Source organism: Sus scrofa, chromosome 1 (genome assembly GCF_000003025.6).
Source record: "Sus scrofa isolate TJ Tabasco breed Duroc chromosome 1, Sscrofa11.1, whole genome shotgun sequence".
Classification (NCBI taxonomy): Eukaryota; Metazoa; Chordata; class Mammalia; order Artiodactyla; family Suidae; genus Sus; species Sus scrofa.
In genome coordinates, this window is record NC_010443.5 from 219,711,087 (window position 1) to 219,729,748 (window position 18,662).

The window sequence follows — 18,662 nt, forward strand, 5'->3', positions numbered from 1 at the left end:
AATGCTCTATCCCTTAATCCACTGAGCCCGGCTGGGGATTGAACCCATGCGTCCACAACAACCCAAGCCACTGCAGTTGGATTCTAACCCACTGTGCCACAGCAGGAACTCCTATAATGGTTTTCTTAAAGGGAGAATTAAGTAAAAATTCAACAGTAACAAACTGGTTAAATAAATCACAGTTTTCTACAGTATGTATGTACAAACATAGTACATTAAAATTATATTGTAGACACTTAATGACACAAAGCTATAATAAATGAAAACCACAAATTATGTATGAGTACATACATTATGATTATACATGTCTATATTTATCTCTACCAAGAAAAGGCAGGAAGGACAAATGCCAAGAAGCCAATAATATTTATATCTTCAGGTAATAAGATTATAGGTGTTATTAAATTCTCTTCCTTTTACTTTCATGTGGTGTGTTTTTTTTTTCTGCTTTGAACATATATTATTGTTATAATGTTAAAAATGGTTTTAGTGAAATCCTTAAATAAGAACTTTCATAAAGCTATGAAGCAAAGTTACCTAATTTGAAGGCTATGCAATAAAAACTTCTTGATGTGTTTCATTCTTCCTGGGCCATGTCATGGTCTCCAGGCTAGTACTAATCAGTCGTTTCCATGTGTCCCCCATTAGACCCATATACATTTCTAGGGTATCCTGCATCCCTGGCAGCCTATTTGCATACAGCTGATACCCCACAAATGCAAGCCCATCACCTTGACCAGAGGAGCTTTCTGGTCACCATGCAGCACAAGGACACAACAGGCCAAAGTCTTTCCTGGATACCTGTCTTTGCAACAGGGACCTTTCAATTAAATGACTAATTGGGAAAACATTTTTCCTCAGAAGATATTTGAATAAGTGACTATAAATATGGGAGGGCTAAACCATGAATGCAGTTGGGACTCATTCAAGTTAGGTTATTTTCCAAAGACAAGAAAGTGAGATGGATCATTCAAATCCAAAGGGGCAGGGGAAACGAAACTTTGAGCTCTGAGTTCAGTCATCTCTCCCCACACAGCTTCACCAGAATGGCTGAGCAGCAGCCAAGCTGGGAAGTTCTATATCAGCCTCTTGCTTATTTCCTAGACGCCCTAGACAGGGGTCATACACCATCCCCAAAATAGGCACAATGGTAAATATTCCAGGCTGTCTGGGCTTAGAATAAAAACACTGGGCAACTGTTCTCATCAAAAGGCTAATATTCATTTTTCTTTCTTTTTCCATGTTACATTTTATACTTTAAAATGTGAGAACAGTTCTTCGCTTGCCAAGTGGTACAAACTCAGATGTCAGGCCAGACTCAACCCTGGGTCGGAGTTTCCGACCCCTGTTCCAGAAGATGCTGATAAGCCACAATATACCACAGTACTGTGGCAGCAGAATGGGATGGGTGAGGAAGCAGAGGACACGCACCATCACAAACAAGGTAACAAGTTCCTGAACCCTTGGGTACTTGCTGCCATTAGTGTTTTGTTTTGTTTTGGTGGTGGTGGTAAGGTGGTTTTTTTTTGTTGTTGTTGTTATGTTTTTGTTTCTGGGTTTTGTTGTTTTTTTTTTTTTTTTTGTATATCTAAGATGATCTATCTATTTAGAAAATAGCAAAATTTACTATTTCTAGCCTGAAGAAGTTTATGCAAGATAAGCCAGTGGGCCCCTAAGCCAAATATTGGGGGAGATATTATGACAAAGAAATAAGGGCTGTAATTGCTGAATGGATTATGCAGCATGTCCACGGTCTTAGTGGTCTGAAACCTCATCACACTGGTTTAGATGTGATTATATCTAAAGATAAGAACAGAGCCTGAGAAAAGGGCCTCGAAGGTAAATATAGGGTTGAGGATTCTGTAATAACAACACAACTCCATCGCAATGGGTTAAAATGAACAAAATACATAAAAGTATTAACCCATGTTTCTCCTAACAGTTTGGAAAAGAGAGTTCTGATAACCCTGAGGGGTTTCAAGGCCAATTCCACATTCATATGTTCTATCTTCGACGTTGAGGCTGGCCTTCAATTAGCAACTTTAAGATCTGTATCTTCAGTGTGTCCACCCATGTCAAATAAACCCCCTATTTCAACAATGTGGCTTAATTTTGACTGAACATGATAAAGAATAATTACAGGTAAAAAATTTTTTCAATGCATGCTGAAACCAACATGATAAAAAGAACTCTACAGCTCTCATTTTGGGGGCCAGACAACATTTATGCAAGACTACAAGGTAGAAAGAGCCCCAAGCCAGGATTCAAACCCAAACCCAGCCAGACTGAATCTTGGCTGTGCTTCTGGGCCAGTTAATACTGATGGGTTTCCAAAATGGGACCTAATCTAACTTACAAGCTTTTGCACAGCAAAGGAAACCAAAAACAAACAAAAAACAAATTAAAGAAAAGGCAACTTATGGAATGGGATAAAATAGTTGCAAACAATGCAACCAAAAAGGGCTTAATCTCCAAAATATACAAACAACTCATACAACTCAACAACAACAAAAACAAACAACCCAATCGAAAAACGGCAGAAGACTTAATCAGATATTTCTCCAAACAAGACATAGAGACGGCCAGCAGGCACATGAAAAAATGCTCAACATCACTAATTATTAGAGAAATGCAAATCAAAACTACAATGAAGTACCATCTCACACAAGTCAGAATGGCCATCATTAATAAGTCTACAAATAACAAATGCTGGAGAGGGTGTGAAGAAAAGGGAACCATCCTAAACCATTGGTGGGAATGCAAACTGGTACAACTACTTGGAAAACAGTATGGCGGTTCCTCAGCAAACTCAACACAGAACTACTCTATGATCCAGCAATCTGACTCCTGGGCATATATCCAGACAAAACTACAATTCAAAAAGATACATGCAACCGTATAATCATAGCAGCAATATTTACAATAGCCAAGGCATGGAAACAAGCTAAAGGTCCATCGACAGGGGAGTAGATTAGAAGATGTGGTACATATACATAATGGAACACTACTCAGCCATAAAAGAATGAAAGAGTGTCATTTGTAGCAACATGGATTCAACTAGAGATTCTCATGCTAAGTGAAGTAAGTCAGAAAGAGAAAGACAAATATCACAGGATATCACTTATAAGTGGAGTCTGAAATATGGTACAATTGATCCTATCTAGAGAATAAAAACAGATCCACAGACATAGAGAACAGACTTGTGGTTGCCAGGAGGGAGAAGGGAGTGGGATGGATGGGGAGTTGGGGTTGGTAGATACAAACTATTACACTTAGAATGGATAAGCAATGAGGTCCTACTGTACAGCTCAGGGAACTATATCTAGTCTCTTGGGATAGAACATGATGGAAGATAGTATGAGAAACAATGCATATATATATATATACATATATATATACTGAGTTACAACTTTGCTATACAGCAGAAATTGCATAACATTGTGAATCAACTACTCGAATAAAAATATATATAAAAATATATTGCCAGGTTTCCTTATGTATGAAATACTTTGAGGATTTGAGGTAGGCAAAGTGCCTCACAGGTATCTGGAAGAATTTGTCACTTAACAAAAGTTAGTCCTCCTACCTTTTAAATGAACAACCAGTGTTCATCCTGTATCTTTTTTTTGTTTGTTTTTTGTTTTTTTGTTTTGTTTTGTTTTTTGTTTTTTTTTTTTGGCTTTTTAGGGCCGTATCCATGGCATATGGAGGTTTCTAGGCTAGAGGTCAAATCAGAGCTACAGCTCCTGGCCTATGCCACAGCCTCAGCAACACAGGATCTGAGCTGTGTCTGAGACCTACACCACAGCTCACAGCAACACCAGATCCTTAACCCACTGAGCAAGACAGGGATCAAACCCACAACCTCATGGTTACCAGTCGGATTTGATTCCACTGCGCCACCACAGGAACTCCTTTCCTATGTCATTCTAAGATCATTGATTTTTAGAAGAAAAAAAAACTTGCCCAAACAAATGGCCATGTTTAAGTGACAGGTGTGAAAAATCTGGTTAGTCTAACAGACCAAATCAGATAGAAGTGAATCATTGCAGAAATATATGGCCCCATGTGAGGAATCTGTGGTAAATGAGACCTGAGCAAATGGGTTCTGTGTTTTGTTGCCTAAGTTTTAGTTCACATACACTTAAAAGTGAACTGTTACTTTAGTCCACATGTAGTTAAAAGTGAACTGTTGGTTATGGATGTAATTTACTTGGACTCTGGAGTCCCACTTTTAGCCACTGGTCATAAAAGTGTGTGTGTTGTGTGTGTGTGTGTGTGTGTGTGTGTGTGAAGAGAAAGAGAGAGGAGGGCAGAGAGAATGCAAAGATGTCCCAGCATCCTTTCTCGTGGTAAACTAGCATTTCTAGGAACAGTGATGTCCTTGGGCTCTTAGCACTAGTGCTGTGCAAATGAAGGTGGACAACTGAGACACCACAGAAATGTTTACTTTGAAAGATAGAACCTAGTGAACTCTCCATTCACCAGTATTCAGGTTATTGTTTCTCAGTGAAGATTTAGGCGGCAGCAGGGAGGCTAATCTGAGAGTGCTGGGAGCAGGGAAATCACACAGCCCTCCCCTTAAATAACCAGCCTAGCTCAGTGCCTGTGACATAACAGCCCCTCAATAATGTCTGTGGAATAGACACTGAATCGCCAAGGCAAAAGGAAAACTGCAGGTCTCTTATAGGATTATGAATTCTACCTGTGCTCTGGGATGCAACATAGGATAAATATATATACTTTTTGCTGGTCACTTACAACCCTTTCCAAGGTCAGAACATTTCAAGAGGAACTTGACTTTAATGTCTTCACTTAGAGAGAATGACTGGTGGCTACCCAAAGGTTGGGAACCACTGCTTTACTCTTCAAATCAGTGCTCCTCAGCTGTGGGAGAACACCTGTGTGTGAATCTGCTGGGAGCTTGAGCTGTGTAGACGGAGACGTCTACACAGACTATACATAGAAAACCCTACAAAGTTAAGGGTGGAGTGGTAGGGAAGGCGAAGCAGGCATGAGTGTTTTCTTTAAAAGCTCCCTCATAATTCTAATGCACCTCTGAACCCCATGTGCTGCCAAGAACAACTTCCCTAGGTCTTTTCCATCCAATCTTCACAACTTAGTAAGGAAACCAAGACACAGAGAGAGCCCAGGGTAGGCTGACATAGAATTCACCTTCCTGTGTGACAGCTATAGTTCTTTTTCTGCTTTTGAATCCACCTTTGTTCCAATGTGAATCAAATTCTCACGTCTGTCACTCCACCCAATATCTTACAGGCAGGTGCACAACCCCCAGATTAATTTAGGAAATCTGTGCCACAGGGGACCTATTTTGTTTGGTTTTTTTCTTAGCCATCAAAGTCCTCCTTTCAAAGGATAAACTCTAAACTTAACTGCCTAAGAGAATGTAGTACTAGACACTCTATAGAATTTCTTTTTTTGATGATTTTAAACAAAACACACAGAATAAAAGACTAACATATACAAACTGTTTGGCCTTGAGGAAGTTACTTAAAGCTTTCTGGGACTCATTTTCCCTGACTGTAAAGATACAAGTAGTAATAATAACAACCTCACAGAGTTGTTGTGAAAACTTGAAGCTATGACCATAAAGAGGCTGGCACAGAAGGAGGGTCCAATAAACACTGGATGTTTTTCCTTTTTTTCTTGGAACATTTCTGATTTATCCTTAACCCCATGTACTTTGCTCAGTGGCAATCCCAGGAGATGGGGTATGAGAGGTTTAAAACTAAGCAGAAACATGAGTTTTGTCCCCTAAATTCGAGCTCCTCAAAAGCACACCAAAGGCATGTGTAAGACATCTTAATATCTATGATCCAAGGGAAATAAGGAAACAGCCATATAATGTGCAGGGCTATTTTCCCTTTGGAGAAATGATCTACTTGTTTAGAAAGGTGCTCTGCCCCCTGAAGGTGTATGAGGGAACTGCTCATCCTCCAGTTTCTCTCCTGGGCACCCAAGTCAGAAATATGCAGACCTGGTGAGGATTCCAGTCGCTGTCAAAGATGACCACAGTATCAGCTGCCTGGAGGTTTAGGCCCAGGCCTCCAGCTCTCGTGCTCAGCAAGAAGATGAAATACTGGGACCCGGGTTCATTGAATTTCTTCAGCAGAGCAGCACGATCTTCAGACTTGGTGGTGCCTGAGGGGATAGGAAAAATAAATTTGCCAATTAACTCCTGTCTGAAAAAGGCCCAAATCTAGACAAAAAGGCTAGCTTTCTTGAGAAAGAGACTCTCAGTAATGGTGAGGAAATCCCCTAAGGTTTCTGCACTTTTGAAAGGAACCCTGAATATCTTGCAATGACAAAATTGAAAATTAAAAAAAAAAAAAAAAAAAAAAAGAGAGAGGGATAGTAAGGAACTTTGCTCAAATCACAAAGGAATGCTTTGCCTACTACTCATTGCTCCAAAATGTTGCAGGTTTCAACATTCTGACTGGGCACCCATGAAACTTTATAAATCCTACAACATTCTTGTGCTAACCTAAACGTTGATGAAAACATTTTCTGGACTTATTTTTATCCTTGAAAACACTAAATAATTTTAAACACACACACGTGTCTATAAGGATTATTATAATGGCTTAAAGCTACTTTGCTAATAGGCTTTGGAGCGGGGACTTGATTATGCCAAGAGAATGGAAACAAAAGGAAATCGATTTCTCCTGTATTTTACCATTCAGAGGCTACTGAGCATGATCTGGCTGGTAAAAAACATACAATGGGAATGGAATATTTTTATCCTTGTTAGCATGACTTGAAGCCAAAATTATTTAAAAAAAAAAAAAAAGCAATCTGTCTGTTGGTTTCTCATGTTGACATTCTTCACTGTTGAGTTCAAAGGATATAAAGTAAAACCAAACACAGCAGCAAGTAATACACCTGGCAGTGGGTAAGCCATGGAGGCTGATGAGACTCCACAAAAGTGAATAAGCAGAGAGCACCAAATCCCAGAGAATGGTGCTCGCTTTTAGGGCACAAAGGCCTTGCATCTCAAACAGCCCCTCATTCACACACTATGTATATTTGTAATGTATTTACCTGGTCATTTCATTAACTGCATTGTAGAAAAGAAAAGAAAAAAGAAAAGAAAAGAAACGAAAAGCCCTACAATGTTTCATGTGAATATATATACTTCACTAGCAAAGTGTAGCATCACAGTTTTGAAAAAGACCTCAGGCTGTTGGGAAATCTATATGCATGTTACATGATAGTCCCCAATTGCCCGCTATACAAATATTATTTCTACATAGTGTTCTTTTTTTTAAGGATGAAAATACACCAGCCATTTATTTCAAAGGATTAAAACATTTAAGTGACTACAGCTAATGGAATCAAGTTACTGCAGAGGTTCAAGTTCCCAAATATGGGGGGGAATCTGTTTTTCATATTAATAAAAATAGTTAAGTACCCTCCAGAGGAGGGAAAAAGAAAATTTCAGAATTCTGCCAATAGGGATTAGAAGCCAGGGGCATGGGGAGTTCTCCTCATTCAACGAAGTCACGTTTTTCAGAGCTCATTTTACTTTGCAAAGCAGATTTCAAGTTTAGCAACCCGGTCAAATCCTGCAAGGATGAACTGTAAGAATTTAGATTTTTGAGGAGGGACACAAAATGTGTTTTGTGGAGTGAGGTTTCAAACACGTGGTGTCCTTTTATCTGTGATTTTCGGAATCGGCTTGGTGAGATCATGGTGAAATCGATGTTCACGATACTAACAGAAAACATGTTCTGTTCTATCATGAAAACTTTTGGCTACACCACATGGTCCAGGGCCAGTAAACTGAAGGAAAAGCCACAGAAACAAATACCCTCCCACCACCAAAAAAGCCTCTAAAATGAAGAAGAAGGAGTTCCTAGAGATAATGGTGCAGCCAGCCCTTTGCACCCATGGGTTACACATCCAGGGATGCAGCCAATAGTAAATCAGAAGTATCTGGAATAGGCATTCCTGCTGTGGCTCAGTGGGTTAAGAACCTGGCACAGTCTCTGCGAAGGTGTAGGTTCAAACTCTGGCCTCGCTGAGTGGGTTAAGGATCCTGTTCAGATCCCACATTGCCATGGCTGTGGTGTAGGCCGGCAGCTGAAGCTCCAATTCAACCCCTAGCCAGGGAGCTTCCATATGCCGCAGGTGCGGCTATAAAAAGAAAGAAATAATAAAAAAGAAGTATTTGGAACAACAACAACAAATTCCAGAAAGTTTCAAAAGGCATAGTTTGAATTTGCTGAGCACCAGCAACTACTCACACAGTATTTACATCGTATTAGGTACCATAAGTAATCTTAGGTATCATAAGTAATCTGGGGATGATTTAAAGTATACAGGAGGATGTGCACAGGTTATATGCAAATACTGAACCATTATATATCAGGGACTTGAAGATCTGTGGACTCTGGTATTTGTGCGGGTTCTGGAACAATCCCCGCTTGGATACCAAGGGATGAGGGACCAGTTGCATCTTTTTTCTGACATCAGGGTACAAAAACTATGCATCTTTATACTATGAGGATAGAAGTTCACTTGCGATCCACTGATCTGAAAAAAAATCAGTTGACAATCACATGTATTAACATATGAATAAAACTAATTCGTGGATATGCTGACTTGGGATGAAATAACCCTAAATGCAAAAGAAAGCACTGAAATACGAAACCAATTTCAAAATTATTTGGTTGAAGAGTTTTTAGGGACTATGCTAGATCCCTCAAGCAAACAGATTGACCAGATACCTTGTATATATTTAAAGTGTATACGTAGTTTGGAATTTGGCACATGATAAAGCCAGGGGAAAATATGACTGAATTACTTTTCATGCAAAGCTATGACATTTCTCTCTTTTTTTCTGAATGGCTTAATTTAATTTTTCCTTTTTTGGCCGCCCCACAGCACATGGAGTTTCCAGACCAGGGATCAGATCTGAGCTGCAGTTGCGACCTAAGCTGTAGCTGTGACAATGCGGGATCCTTAACCCACTGTGGCAGGCTAGGGTCGAACCAGTATCCCAGCGCTCCCAAGATGGCAGTGATCTCGTTGCACCACAGCAGAAACTCTAAAAGCTGTAACATTTCTTAAAACACAATTCAGGAGTTCCCGTCGTGGCGCAGTGGTTAACGAATCCGACTAGGAACCATGAGGTTGTGGGTTCGGTCCCTGCCCTTGCTCAGTGGGTTAAAGATCCGGCATTGCCGTGAGCTGTGGTGTAGGTTGCAGACGCGGCTCGGATCCTGCGTTGCTGTGCCTCTGGTGTAGGCCGGTGGCTACAGCTCCAATTCAACCCCTAGCCTGGGAACCTCCATATGCCGCGGGAGCGGCCCAAGAAATAGCAAAAAAGACAAAAAAAAAAAAAAAAAAAAAAAAAAAAAAAAAAAAAAAAAAAAACACAATTCAGAATTTGCTGGATTACTATTTCCACTAGTCAAGGTTTCTCAAGCCATGATCTTTGCTGATCATCAGCAATCTTCGGGATGTTGCTCAGGCAGATTCAAAGCACTGTGTCAGGGTTTATCCCCAGGCAAATAAATGCTGTTCACAGGTGGCACAGGAGTTAAAGTGTGTCAGGTCCACGTTCTTTTAGACTTTGATGTAGAACCTAACCAAGAATACAATTAATAATAAGGGCAATTGTGTTGAAAATTGCAGAATTTGCCAGAAGGAACACACTGCCAGGCTTTCATGATTACTCATTTTAACTTAGTTTTAGCTGCTTTTGGAAAATGTCTTCTGGGATGGAACCTCAACACTTGCTCTCACTCAAAAATCATTTCCAGTGAAAACAAAGACTATAATGGAATAGCGGTTAAATCTACTCATGCAACCATACTCTTTGCAGAAAAAAAATATACTTAGCTCTCATCAAATTCCCCCCCCCCAAAGGTCAAAAATCTGGGACATCCAATTTGGCAATGAAAATCTGAAGTCACGAGTTCTCCTATGGTCCAGTGGGTTAAGGATTCGGCATTTTCACTACAGCAGTTCAGGTTGCTGCTGTGATGCAGGTTCAATCCCTGGTTTAGGAACTTCCTTGTGCCATGAGCATGGCCAAAAAAAGAAAAAAGAAAAAAAGAAAATCTGAAGTCATTCTAATAACTGGGTTAAGAGGTGTGGTTGGAGGTAGTACATTTGGAAGTGTGTGTACTAACTTATTCAGGTGTACATTAACTGATGCCCATGAGTTCCCTCTAACCCCAAAACAAGTGGCTACCGTTTCTTTTGGGTAGAAGCCCATACAGCCTTCTCGATGCCACCTGGAACACCTAATGGAATGTGCTTACTTGTTTCCTCCAGCCTAATAGTAAGGCCTTCAATGGCAGGATCAGTGAGTGGCACATTCTCTTGAAATGGCCTGGCCATTTTCAATGAATCAATTAAAAAATCTAAGTTCAAAATCATTCTTAAAACGCTGTCTCTAGGAAAGTAGGCTGCATTTTCAGCAATGGAATAAACCTCGCTGGATCTCCTAAAACTGATTCTAAACTAATTTGCAATCAAAGAGATCTCAGAACCTGGTTTTGTCATTTGCTTCAAGTACAACCTTTGGCAAGTTATCTCTCTAAACCTCTGTTTTCTCATCTTTAAATGGGGCTATAGTTATAACTTAGTAAAATGGGATAATAATAGATTGTTTGCTGAAAAAGTTAAATAATGCACATGAAGAGCTTTGCCTGGCATCCCACACATAGTAGGCATTCCATAAGCATTAGCTTTCATGACTGTTACTATTGATAACAATAAAGACAGCAACCAACAGACTACTAAAGATACTCTCTCAAACTAGCAAGCACATATTAGAGAGATTTAAGGAAATTCACTTCTTGCCAGCTTCCCAGACTCAAATATTCCAAGGCTGCAGTCCCCAGAGAGCAGAGACTGAAAAAGAAATCCCACAATGCAGTAAACAAAAGTTCTACAAGATACCTGCAGGGAGCTATACATACAGGGGAATAGAGCTGGCTGCCCCTCACTTGAGCAACAGTACAGGAGGGCTCAGGTGAGGGGCTGAAGGAGGGCTGAACTTTCTCCTCACAGAAAGGGCAGAACGAACACCTCTGCTGAGAGGACAAGACACAAGGCAGATTTGCCAAAAGACAGACTGTGGCAGATATAACTATAGTTGTATAACTTAATGTTACATAGTTATATATAACATTTATTTATGAATGTATTTTTCAGAGACTTTAAGGAGCAGAGGTTAAAAGACTTTTATCTGTTGTTTTTTCTTCTTCCCTTTTTTCTTTTCTTTTCCTTTTTTAAGACTGCACCTGTGGATACAAAAGTTCCCAGGCTAGGGATTGAACCAAAGCTGCAATTGCCAGCCTATGCCACAGCCACAGCAACATCAGATCCGAGCCACATCTGTGACCTATGCCAGAGCTCACAACAACACCAAATCCTTTAACCCACAGAGTGAGGCCAAGGATAGAACTCGCATCCATGGATGCTAGTCAGGTTCTTAACCTGCTGAGCCACAGTGGGAACTCCTAAGACTTAAAAAAAAAAAAATCAAGTCTGTCAGAAGGTATAATTAATTTAAAAATCAATAATGCCCTAAGAGGCAGACTACACAGAGAACTCACTTAAAAAGTCAAGTAAGAGAACAGACAGCACGTCCGAGGATGGGAATATATCAGCTATCTCTTAACTCATGGCAAAAGGGGACAAAAATGTAAGACTGAAAATAAAACAAAACCTTTTAATGGAACATAAACTTTAAATTTCCCATTTAACAATAACTTGAATATTGCATCAGAAAAAAAAGTGGTATTAGTAACAATATGCAGGGATTCAACACCATCCTGGCTGTAAATTAGCCCCTATTCCAATTTACCACTCTTTAAAAGTGTCATCCTCTGGCCCTAGAATGAAAATGTTGGTATCTTTAATCTCAGAAACACTAGGGCTGCCATCCAAATCATACAGCAATTTAGGAAGTTCTCCTAAACTCTTATTTTCTTCCATTCATATTTTCTTATAATTTTTTTAGAACATTGTATTTAAATTTCCCTCTTACAATCAGGCAAATATTTTACAGTTTGCAGAAATTCAGGAAACAATAAAGCCCCATCTCTTAACATAGCATGTAGCATGTTCTACTTAGAAAAAAAGGAGAAGCTTTAACGACAGAAGTAATCTTAAATGAACTACTGCAGTGTTACCGATGGAAGGAGACATACCTTTATCCCTTTAAAATATGCCTTCAGAGAAAAAGCTAAAGGCTTATCAATATATTCTATATGGGGTATAGGTAACAGACAGGTCTAAGGACAGGAGGGTTTTTACGTTTTAGTTTGGTTTAGTTTAACTGTGGTTCTTATAAATGATTCTGAGTCCACTTGCCTGGACTTGTATGTGGGATAATCAGCTGTGCAAATGATTGCAGCTTATTGTGGGCTGGGATATATAAAAACTGCTATGGAGAGAAGCTCCACCCCACTAGTTAATTCTTCAACAATTTCCCCCTCTTTCCGCTGAGTGCCCATCACCCCTGCACTGAGTAGTGCGGACTCAAAGCCTAATAATTCCTTTATGCACTCACCATCAAGGCGCAGGTAAAGGAAGTTCCGAAAAGCAAAGTAATCCTCCATGATGGTCATGAGAGACGTCATCTGGCAGAAAAGCAGCACGCGGTGATTAGTCGCTCTCAATTTTGGCAGAATACGATCAAGTAGCTCAAACTTTCCTGAGGCCCGATACAGCTCGGCCCTGAACCCAAAAATGCAAAACAAGAAGACAGTATTACTGCTGTCTTCTTGAAGGATCCAGTAGAGCTCTGAATTTCTCACAGTGCCTTGTGCATAGCAAACTTTCAATGAACAGCTACAGAGTGAAGGAATGGATGAATGAATAGCCACTCCCCAAATGACCAACAGTATTTCATGGAAGAAGAAAATACATTCAAACAAAACCCATAAAGAGTGCATTATACATTCTGGGTTCTAATAGAGTCCAGGAAGAAAAGGAAACCTTAGGTTTCTAATATGTTCTGTCTCTCTCAAATCTCTCTCCCTCTCTCTAATACAGACATACATTATATACTGCCATTTCCTTAAATCTCTACTTATTCAGTACATAAAATTACTAATTAAGGGCATTTAAGATTCATTTTTAAATGAGGACCTACTATGTGCCAAGCGCAATGCTTGGCATGTGTAGAAGCAAAATAGAATCCCTGCTTTCCAAATGGGTCATGACAACTTGTGATAAATACTAAACACAAAAATAGCAAGTGGCTATGAGAACTCATCACAACACGTGATACCGTCTTTAGATTAGATCAGAGTTTGGCAAAATGTTGGCCCTGGACTGCAACTTGTTTTGAAAATGAAGTCTTATTGGAACACAGCCATGCTGGCTCATTTCGGCTTGCCTATGGCTGCTTTCACCTGCTCCAGTTTGCTACTGTGGCAAAGTGGAGCAGGTGAGACACAGACTTTCTGGCCAGCAAAGGTGAAAACATTTGAGATCTGGCCCTGTGCAGAAAAAAAAAAATGGCAGCCACTGGTTTAGACTATCAAGGGTGACCCCACTGAAGAGACAACAGTAAGGGTAAAATCTGAAATAGCAAAATACAACCAGGTGAAAAAGGGAGGCTTGGAAGCAGAGAGCAGGAGATTCCAAGAAGTAGAAAGAGAGTGTGCAAAGGCCCGGAAGAGTAAAAGAACCTGGTGAGTCTGAGGAATTAAAAAAACAGTGTGTGTGTGTGTGTGTGTGTGTGTGTGTGTGTGTGGCTTAAGCATAAATGTGTGTGTGTTTTGGGGGCGGGGACTGGGGGATGAGAGCGGAGGTAAAGAGGGTAGGAGGAGAGAACTGATGCTGTAGAGCTCTGTTAGTTTTAGTTTTAAGGGCAATGAAAAGCCATCAATGGGTTTTAAACAGGGCAGTGACAAGATGTGACATCTTTTTAAATGATCACCATGTACACTGTGATTGGGGAGGGGACAGGGTTACATAGAAATTCACATGGAAATATGATGGCTGAGGGCTGTCAAATAGAGAAGCTTGTCAAGGAGCTAAAGTACAGCTTTTTTCTTCCACAAGAAACTGCTTTCCTCTTTTATCAACAGGGATGTGTTACAGAGATGATATTGTTGGGAAAGCTCAGCAGTGCACGTGAGGTCTAGTCTATGACATTGAAATGTATCACTGGTAGCTGCTTTTATGACACAGTGAAGAGATACAGTTTCAAGTGTTCCCTGTGCTGAGAACCACCCTCCAAACACCCCAAGGCCATGTGATGGCACCAAGAGTGAACAGAGGACCCAGAGAAAAGGACGAAAAGGAGAAGTGGGAGCGCCTAGTGGCACTGGTTCTGGATGGCTTCCAATTCCCGGAGCTTACACCGGGGACACAGCCTACCCTTGGGATCCACAGAGGACCCCATGATCCTCATAAAAATTTTCCTGGTACCAAACAAGCCAGACAGAGAATTTCTATTAATGCAAGGCTCTGTTTTGGTGGTGCTGCAGGCATGATTCTCTTCCAGGTAATGAAAAACATTTCTTACACAGATCATACTCTAACAAATCACTGTGAAGTCATATATATTTATAGCAGATCAGACATTTCCTCTCATGCATGTTCATGTTAACTATCAACTTGAAATTTCATAGGATAAATTCTCCTTGAGCTCAAGCCATACTACTAGTTATAAGTAATGACCCTTTGAAGCTCGGACGACGTTTTTAGGACACTAGGACACTATTAAGTCTATTAAAGGAGATCTATGTTCTCTGAATAGCCACTTGCTCAAGGCATGTGGTAATTTATGCTAGTAAAGTAAAAGAGAATGCTGATATCGTTCTGGTTAACAACTTCTGTACCCTCTGCGAAGGAGAGGGGAGGGCTGAGGAGACTGGCAATATGTATCTTGTGTGATGGGAAAACAGTGTAGCGAGAAAAGTTTACATAAGATTAACAAACTATTTGGGGGAAGAAAAAAAATTAAGATTTACCCATTGATGACCCCATTTGAATAGCCCAGGTGTTCTGCAAAGGATTCCTTTAAAAGAAAGAGAACATGATTTTAAAAAACAGGTATATAATTTTTAACTTAATAATTATTCTAGGAGTTCCTGTTGTGGCTCAGTGGTTAACAGATCTGACTAGGAACCATGAGGTTGTGGGTTCAATTCCTGGCCTCGCTCAGTGGGTTAAGGATCCAGCATCGCCGTGAGCTGTGGTGTAGGTTGCAGATGCGGCTCGGATCCCGAGTTGCTGTGGCTCTGGCATAGGCTGGCGGCTATAGTTCCGATTCGACCCCTAGCCTGGGAACCTCCATATGCCGCAGGTGTGGCCCTAGAAAAGACAAAAAGACAAAAATAATAATAATTATTATTATTATTCTCCAGGTGAGGTCAGCCTATTTCTATAGCCCAGTTCAATACAATAAGGAATAAGCGAGAAAATACTTGTTATAGCATGAACCAGAAACTAAAAATCTCTGAATTCAGACTACAGTTCTGCCAAATGTATCTTGTGCTGCCAAAAGTCTCTAGACTCTCATATTGAGATGACGGAGTTAGTTCACACATCAACTGTGATTAAGTGTTTACTGGCCCAGGGCTGGGCTAGGCAAGTACTGGGGAACCCAGAAAAAAAATAAAGTATCTACCCAAAGGAGCTTATTGTCTAGACTAGAGAAAGAGCTTACTATAAGCAAATCAAGATTAATCAAGGAAATATTTAACAGTAAAAGTAATGATTATCTGTGTGCTATATATTGTAAATCTTAGGCCAGTGAAATCCTAACATCTCTTCTGTACTGTGCTTTTCTATACGATACACAAATAAGGCCTTAAATGTACACCCCCCTTCAGATGACCGGCTTCCACTCTGTAAATACAGAATTCAATCACAGAATTCTCTCCTCTCTGACCATGTAGAAGAAATAAACGGTGGTTCTCCGTGTGATTTTCATGGAAAGGGAGACCATCTGGGGAAGGAGAGCACGTCACACCTTCACATTAACTGCCAGCTGTCTCCCTTTTCTGTTCCCCTTCCTTCCCAGAGCACTGAAGCTTTCCTCCAAGGGAACCAGATCTTTCCCTTTGGGCTCTACTCCCAGACATGTCCATCATTGATGTTGGACCCTAGCACCTCAGGAAGCTGCCCTGTTGGCAAAACTAACAACCATGGACTAGGGCCAAAACCCTACCCTGACTCCAAGAACCATGCCTTCCCTCTCTATAGGTGGCCATTCCTTACTAGATTTTTAGGCCCCATCCCTGACTCTAAGATGACAGACATGTCGGTGGATGGTGATAAGGCCGGATATCAGCAGCATATTAAAAACACCGTCTTCATGTTGCTGGTTGGAAAGTACCCGGGGAGGCAGTGTGCCTGGTTGTGAGGCTGGGTTTCTGGCATGATATGGTACGAACAAAGGATGTGTAAGCAAACAAAATGAAGACAAAAGCAAAAGGCACACAGCATCTCTGCTTCACAACCGTGATGCATCTGCCAATAACTGTGCGTCTCATTTCTAGGAACATGCTCCTGAAAGTTTTTTATGTCAAAAAACATTGCAAATCAAATTGGTCTTTCTACTGACTGCTCATTAAAATGTAGCTAAGCAGGCAGAGGAGGGTGTGTTAAACTTAAACTTAGCTTCTTTGATGCCCCTCCTATACCCCTTCTCAGGTGCTTCAGACAGAAGTTTGAGGCTAGAAGGCCTCCTCCCCCTTCCTGACCTGGCCCAAGATGTTTTTTTGCATGATAATAAAAATGAAGTCAGATTGACACTTCATTTTCATCTTTTCTAAATTCTCAAACCCCTCTATACTTGTGCAGAGTAAATATCTTAACACTGCTTTTAGGAAAAATAAGACAGTGGATGACAGGTTAACCGGACATGACCCCAATCATTTTTCATCATTAGACCTTTTTTTTTTTGGCATCCCCAGCTCAACATGCACACCCCTCCCACTCGTTTATTAATGGCTTACATCCTGTTTATCACAGTATTGGTTCACCAGATACTTCATATGTGACTTTTTTTTTTTTTTTTTTTTTTTAAGGGCCTCACCCATGGCATATGGAAGTTCCCAGGTTAGGGGTTGAATTGGAGCTGCAGCTGCCAGCCTATGCCACAGCTATAGCAATGTGGGATCTGAGCTGCATCTGTGACCTACACCACAGCTCACAGCAACACTGGACCTTTAACCCACTGAGCAGGGCTAGGGATCAAACCCACATCCTCATGGATACTAGTCGGGCTCGTTACCGCTGAGCCACAAGAGGAACTTCCCATATGTGATTTTTTTTAAAGTTTATCCTTCTGCCGGTCCTATAATCTACTACCATCTGATGATAAGTCAAATATGCTATGCTTGGAGATGCTGAGTGACTTACACCAGATCACAGCTAAAAGAGGCCTGGGGTATGGACGCAATACTGCACAGTTGGTTCTCCTTCTACTCCATGTCTAAATAGGCTTGTTGGTGGGACCAATCTGCCTGCCTGCCTGCCTGCTTGCCTTCCTTTCTTCCTTCTTTCCTTTACTGTAGTTGCTGTTGTCACTTGACTTAGATTAATGGCTTTTTAACTCTATAAAATGTCGTCGAGTCCCTGGAATTCCCATTGCAGTTCAGCGGGTTAAGAACCCAACATAATGTTTGGGAGGACAGAGTCTCTACCTCTAGCCTCATTCACTGGGTTAAGGATCTGTCATTGCCACAAGCTGTGGCATAGGGCACAGATACGGCTTGGATCTGGTGGTGCTATGCTGGTTCAGCTGCAGCTCCAATTCGACCCCTAGCCTGGGAACTTCTAGATGCCACAGGTGTGGTTGTAAAAAGAAAGAAAAAAGGTCATATCTGTCCCTAAGGCACCATCAGCATCAGGAGTTTTTCTACTTTCCCACCACAGTTGGGCCAGGAACCCAGGATAGGGAGAGAATGAGCAATAATAAGCATGATTACAAAAAACAAAGGAGAGAAAAAAAAGCATCTTCAAAGTCAAGAATATGTCAAAGTCTCATTTCCAGGAATATGCTCCTGAAAGTTAAAGATGCTTGAAACTTCTATTTATTTATTACTAAATTGGTGCAGGCATGGAGGCTGCAGAGACTTGCCCCATGCCTCCTGCTCATCTATAGTGGAAAGTAAGCTCCGTCCTGACAAATAACTGCCACCAGGATCATATGCCTCAGGGGCAACAGTGAAAAGTAGAGCCTACAACTGTGGCTCCTTTTCCTTCCCGCTCAATTCAATGGCTCCTACTGAGGGGGAACTTTGTCAACTTAGGAAACACATTAACTTGTAGTGAACAGGGCAGAAAATGTCTTCTCTCTTAAAAATAGCTTCCTAGAGACCAGAGCATCAGGATAAAAGCCTAGATGTACCTCATCATGACAGAAGCCAGAAAGGAAAAAAATACAAATTTAAGTAACAGATTAAAGTCAGTGACCTTTACAGAGAAAATATTTCAGGAACATCTTTCTCTTCAAGGGGTATAAATACATTATTTTAATAATTTTCACAGCATCCCTCTGAAGGGAACCTGGATGTATTTATCATTATCTTCAATTTCAGAGCTCCTACCGTAACAGTGCAATTCACAGTACTCATCCAAACCCACATAATGAGCCAGAGCTTACAACATTTTCTCACTACTTTAAACTCCTGGTTATAAAATTCCAGATGCTC

At 40.7% G+C, this 18,662-nt stretch overlaps 1 protein-coding gene across 12 annotated transcripts in view; it reads right to left on the reverse strand.

The window, feature by feature from the left end:
• SMARCA2 (SWI/SNF related, matrix associated, actin dependent regulator of chromatin, subfamily a, member 2) overlaps positions 1–18,662 on the reverse strand; it is a 190,666-nt gene that overhangs the window by 86,314 nt on the left and 85,690 nt on the right. For all 12 annotated transcript variants that reach the window (XM_021064291.1, XM_021064340.1, XM_021064313.1 and 9 more), the window contains 3 exons: positions 14,970–15,016; positions 12,554–12,720; positions 5,999–6,162 (listed from right to left, as the gene is read on the reverse strand). In XM_021064291.1, the coding sequence (XP_020919950.1) occupies positions 5,999–6,162; positions 12,554–12,720; positions 14,970–15,016 (378 nt within the window). The remainder of the gene's footprint in view (positions 1–5,998; positions 6,163–12,553; positions 12,721–14,969; positions 15,017–18,662) is intronic.